Raw genomic sequence first — 5,903 nt, 5'->3', positions numbered from 1 at the left:
TGTGTGTGTGTGTGTGTGTGTGTGTGTGTGTGTGTGTGTGTGTGTGTGTGTGTGTGTGTGTGTGTGTGTGTGTGTAGCGGTGGTCCAGGTGAGCAAGAAGTGAATCCATTTTCAACAGCTCCATCCCACACTTTTAAAAGACTCGCTTGTTTAACTTTGTTTAGTAACAAAGCCTTTGATCCGCTTCCACGTGGACCGTGAGGAGACATCAAAAACAAACGCCCGTGCACTGCCTTCGGTCTTCCAGTACATTCAAATAGTGGTTATCATCCTCAATTTTACTGCAACTACGTCTATGGAAAAAAAGCAGCTGAGGGTTTGTGTTGTTAAGTGGCTCGGTTTTGGTTGTCGGTGGTGCTGAAAGCTTTCAGAGTGGGAACTGGGTAACATCAACCGTCCAAAGGCAACCTCTGATCTGTTGGATTGCATCAGTGCAAAAGAAATCCGCTTATGCAGCTCTGTCTTTATTTCTCGCAGCTCATGCTCACCGCAGGCCCGCCGTGGCCCCACCTGGGACACTATGGTTCAGTGCCAAGTCTATACAGTGCTGTGTTGCACAGGTACTCCTTAGTACTCTGAAGGAACATGCATACAGAGTGACAGAGTAGGAAGCACACTATTGTATAGTACAATCCTTATCTGTGCAGAGTTTAGTGTGTGCGGTCAGCAGGACAGGCCTGTCCCTGGGTTGTGCCTCGGGCATCCTGGTGCCACAGCGTCAGAGAAGAATTTATTTTAGAGGGATAATCTTTCAATTTCACTGAAAATCTGACATTTTCTGAGCCTGCTTTAATTGCATGTGAAATTGTATGGGCTGCCATTTTCAAAATATACCATGTGTGTTCAATGTGAGGGAAATTAATTTGATTAAACGCTATCTAATATGTTGAGTAACAGCTGTAAACAGAGTAGTTCTCCCATAGGAAAACTATTATATCTTATTACACACTTATACATAGATTTTGTCTTCTTCTTTTGCTTTATTACAAAATTATTCTTATTATAACGTTCTATTATGATTTTAATTATCGTTATGAGACGATGACAGGGTCGAGTTGCTTGTCTTCATAAAAAGCATGCATGTTTCTGTTCCCCTCCTATCTATCGCAGCGTGGCTTCATTAACCCTGATGGAAATGTTTCAATCAGTTGGTGCTCCTCCTCCTTCTTTTCAGTTTCTCTGTCCTCTCTCCTCTCTTTAATTACCTTTGGGATGTAAGGCTTACAAAGAAATAGGTGTCCTTTGTTGCATCAACTCTTGTCTTGTTGTGAGTCCACTTCCAAAGGTGTTTCTCACCACTTTAAATTCATCTCGCAACCAAAAAGTTGTGTTTTTGATACCTGAAAAGGAACAGATTAATAGATAGATATTGTATTATTACGCTCATTCCCCGCTGACTCCCCGTCAGTTTGTAATAAAGAGTCAACAGCCAGGAACTCAGTTGGTTGTCATGGAGGCATCAGGCCCCTCCTGGTCCTTCTCCTCTATTGTCTGAATGAGGCCGGAGGTAACATCGGAGGCTTTCCGCTCTGTAATTGGCTCTGCCGGTGGTTGCCCCGGACTACTGCCACCAGAGGCATCCCCTTGTTGCATGGGCGGAGTCAACATGGCCGACTCTGGCTCCATGCACAGCATCACCTCTTCCTCCTGATCAAGACAGACGCAGCGAAACACACACAGAAGGTCCAGTCAACTTAGGTCACAAACAGAAGCTTCAGTAGGTTCACATCTATACATTACTAATTAACCACCTGAATGTAAGTACGTGTCCAAGCTTATATAAGTCTTATATTATTTACAGTACTTCCATAGGTTTATAGGTTGATTCTTTCAGGCGTGTGAAGATTAACTAGGAAAGACTTCCTTGAAATGGGTAAATCATGACAGCTGACATTTAGTTTTCTATGATGAAAACTTAGTGGCCATTATTGATTGATTTAACAAATGAACATTTGTTAAATCATATTCACAAACTGTTTCTTGTTGGTGCATGCAGGGAGCTGCTGAAAAGCACATCATGAAGAGTATATATGAATTTGGTAGTTTTGTGCATTTAATATTGCAATTTAATATTGCAATATAATATAAACAGACCTAAAGAAGAATTTTATTGGACCCTCCCTGCATAACAAAAGCACACTTTTTAAAAAGCCAACACCTCCTAGCATCACCGGCTTTATTTTTTTCAAACTTTGGAAATGCTCCCTCCAGGGCCACAAAAGACATTGAGTAAAATCAGTGATGTGCCTCTTTAAGGTTACCGGTCAGAATTTTCTGCAGTTCTCTGCAAGACCACGACAATTAAAAGTAGTTTTCAAACCTGTGTAATCAATTTAGTTGTTTGTTTTTTTTTCAATTTACAAAGGTAAGAATCAGAAAAGCTGGAGACAGTTTGCCATTTTTGCTTGATTAATGACTATAATCATATCAAACAATCTACATAATGAATTGAATAAAACCACCTGTATGATCTTTTACAGTGCTTGCTCAACTTTTCACAGATCAAATATAGTGAAGAAGTATACTAAAATTACACTTAAGAGGTCATTTTATGTAATCCTACCCTACGTTCACCTCACCTTGACCTCCTCCTCCTCCTGCTGCTCCAGTAGCGGGGAGTGTTCTGTTCCCAACATCTCGTCTCCGGAGGGAACGCAGAGGCTCGGCTCCACCACCGCCGCCACACCCATGTAGCCTCCAGCCTCCGTCTGATAGGCCTCCATCTGCCCCGTGTTCCACAGATCGACCAATGGTGGATGAACGGGATGGACCAGACTGTGGATGGTGCTGTTGGGTGTCGCTTGCAAAGAGTGGTTGGCACTGTGCAGCCTGTGCTCCAGCGACTAGAAACAGGGTGAGGAGGAAGAGGTGGAGTCAGAGCTGAGATCTGCTGCTTGTTTTTTCAACTCAGGTCTATTTTCCATGACAAGACGTGACACAGCACCAAGCAATTTGACAAAATACATAAAGTCTCATATCTGCGGCCAAGAAAAAAGCTTAGGAAGGCAATACAGTAAAACATCTACAGTAAACCACTTTATGACCATGCCAGGGATTAATGCTGCTTTTCTTTGTGTGCAGGAGGAAATTTTTTTGATGAACTTATGAGAGGCTTATCATTTCATTTTGGCTCCAACTTGCTATTTAAAGCAAGAATTTGTGTTTTTCAGGAAACTGGTAAAATAAAGTGTTTCGTTAGCCAAATCTTCACAGAAAAAAAAAAGAAATAAAGATAATAAGCAAAACCTGGAGCTGACATTATTTGTCAAACTGCTAATTCCTATTATATTCTTTTCAAGGCCAAAAATGTTTCTTTTCATCTGTCTGATGTCGATCTAATTGTCGTTGTTTTTTTGTTTTTTTTAAAGTTTCATTTTTCTGAAGACGTAAAGGAGCATGTGTTGTAAAATGAAAATTTGAGGTTTCTTGTCCTGATTCTTATGGGCCAACTCAGGCACTCAAGGTTAATGCCTTATTGGAGTGACTTAGAGCAACAGTAAACGTGTCCAAATACTATATTTGAATTCCATCTGGTATCTCACAGCCACAGACGTGAGGCTCCACCTGCTCTTCCTCAGTCACCTGTTGTTGCTGATACTGCAGGAGCTGCTGTTGCTGGTAGTGCTGGATCTGTTGGATCTGCTGGAGCTGTTGTAGTTGACTCTGCTGCTGGAGAGTGAATTGCTGCTGCTGCTGCTGCTGCTGCTGCGACAGGAAGTGTGCCGCCGCCTGCCCATCAAACCCATCAGTCCCCATAACGTAGGAGCCAGCAGGGGGAGACGCCACTACGGAGGGATCGTTGTTGATCGGCTCCCAGGCGTCGGAGGAGGAGAGGCAGTAGTGGCCCTGGGAGACGTATGTGTGAGGCCACACCTCTGCTGAGGAGTGGTGCAATATCTGATCTGGAAAAAATGTAAAAGGCAGCAGTGGCTCTTAGTGCTCTTCAGACTGGTAGAATTGTTGATAACAGGAAGATGATAGAGTTTGGGTCAAGTTTTAGTAGCAAAAAGCACAACAGATTAAATCATCGTGATAATCTGATCTTCATAATATCAAGAAATATAAACCCAGGGAAATCCCAATGTGATGCTGCTGTTTTATTGGTTTTAATTCAGAACTAAATCCCAAACACAACATTTTTTGGTCTGGTAAAACATCAGCATTTTATTTCAGCTTAAGTTTCCAAATTTCCATCCTCTAATGACCAACAATTTAGCCTGTGACAATGCTGATACAATTAACTGTGATCGGGTAAACTGGCTTCAGCTCTTATCATAGAATTAAGAAGAGTTTGAAGCACAGCAAACTTAATCAGTTTAGAATTTTGCCTTTGATCGGGCCTGCAGAACAGAATAAGTAGGTTTGGCTGGGAGCGAAATCAAAAAACTCAGCAGAAAAAACTCTTGGCTGAATAAGTGTTATGACAGAAACTCTCCGAGATGTGCTGAATACAGTTTGAACACTGGCACACCTTTCACTGTTGGTACATCACTTGTGTAAAACTGTATATGCAGACAGGCTTGATTTCATGCAGTTTATCGGTCTCTCAAGAGGACGGGTATAAATTGGGCCAGAGAGTAAACACAGCTGCACATTTTTACCCCGTGCTAAACGTTTGACAAAAAAAAAAAAGAAGAGATAATTTGATGCAAATGCATTAATGAAGCGCCATATCCTTAAGGAGGTTTATCTTACAACAACAAAGCAATCATAATAATTGCCTACACCTTTAACTTCACAAGTTTGCTCAGAGAAAACAGTGCTGTGGAATAAAAATCTCTACACACACATATATATATATATATATATATATATATATATATACACACACACACACATACACACATACATACATACATGCATACATATATATATATATGATGCAGTGGGTTTAACTTCCAACAGTCTATGTTGGAAAATGTGAAATTAATAAGGTGCTAACCCCCCAGCCTGGTAGAGAGGAGATGGAACAGTATGTTCTCATTACTTAGCAACATGACACATGCTAACTGCAAGCTGCTTGTCTGCACCTACACAAAGACGCAGCTGTTTAAATGCTGGTCATATATTCCATCATTATTACTCTTTGCAACATATATTAAATATATACTATTAGATATTATTTCATTAAATATATACAAAATATACTGTATGCCAGTGATGGAAACTTAAGTACATTTACTCAACCATTATACTTAAGTACAGTTTTGATATACTTTTACTTTATTTGAGAATTTCAATTTTATGCTACTTTATACTTCTATTCCACCTTCAGAGGGAAACAATGCACGGTTTCCTCTGCTACATTTACTTGACAGCTATAGTTCAAGGTACAAAACACATGATCAGGTTATATTAAAGTAGCCAACAGTACATCAAGTAGAAAACATTACAGCGTTACTTTGGCCAGCTGCAAAATAATATCCTGCTTATAAAGTACTTCATCAGCAATGATAGTCTTTCTTTCTAACCAGTACGGAGAAATCACCCCTGTTTTAGCTTCATTACACTGGCGCCCAATACATTTTAGAATAGACTTGAATTTTTATTGATTACTTTTAAAGTTTTTCATGGCCTGTCTCCCTGTTATATCTCTGACCTGTCAGTCCCATACGCACCAGTACGTACCTTGAGATCCTCAAGCAGAGGTCTTTTGTCTATTCCAGAGTGTTGACTGAAAACTAAAGGAGACAGTGTGTTTGCAGTAAGGGCCCCGAGGCCCGAGATCGTACAAACTGAATTTCGTACGAATCCATCCAGAGAATTACGAGGTATAAACTGTGTAGCGCCCCCTAGTGGAAGAATATCCCAGGACTGCTCAGCAAAGCTAGGCCGAGCCTCTGAGCAGACGCATCAAGTTTGGTGTCAATGAACATTAAAGAGGTGGTATTATGCTCATTTTC

General features: G+C 40.8%; 1 protein-coding gene across 1 annotated transcript in view; it reads right to left on the bottom strand.

Annotated features, from left to right (window-relative positions):
• Positions 1–39: 39 nt before the first annotated feature.
• Positions 40–5,903, bottom strand: part of fam131bb (family with sequence similarity 131 member Bb) — a 26,051-nt gene continuing 20,187 nt past the window's right edge. Inside the window, exons 6-7 of the mRNA XM_046045341.1 lie at positions 2,580–2,843; positions 40–1,647 (exon numbers count right to left, since the gene is read on the bottom strand). Coding sequence (XP_045901297.1) covers positions 1,438–1,647; positions 2,580–2,843 — 474 coding nt within the window. The 3' untranslated portion in view covers positions 40–1,437. The remainder of the gene's footprint in view (positions 1,648–2,579; positions 2,844–5,903) is intronic.

The sequence above is a fragment of the Micropterus dolomieu genome, linkage group LG03, assembly GCF_021292245.1.
Source record: "Micropterus dolomieu isolate WLL.071019.BEF.003 ecotype Adirondacks linkage group LG03, ASM2129224v1, whole genome shotgun sequence".
NCBI classification, from domain to species: Eukaryota; Metazoa; Chordata; class Actinopteri; order Centrarchiformes; family Centrarchidae; genus Micropterus; species Micropterus dolomieu.
Note: the sequence above shows the minus strand (reverse complement) of the source record. Positions and strands in the feature narration are given on the sequence as shown.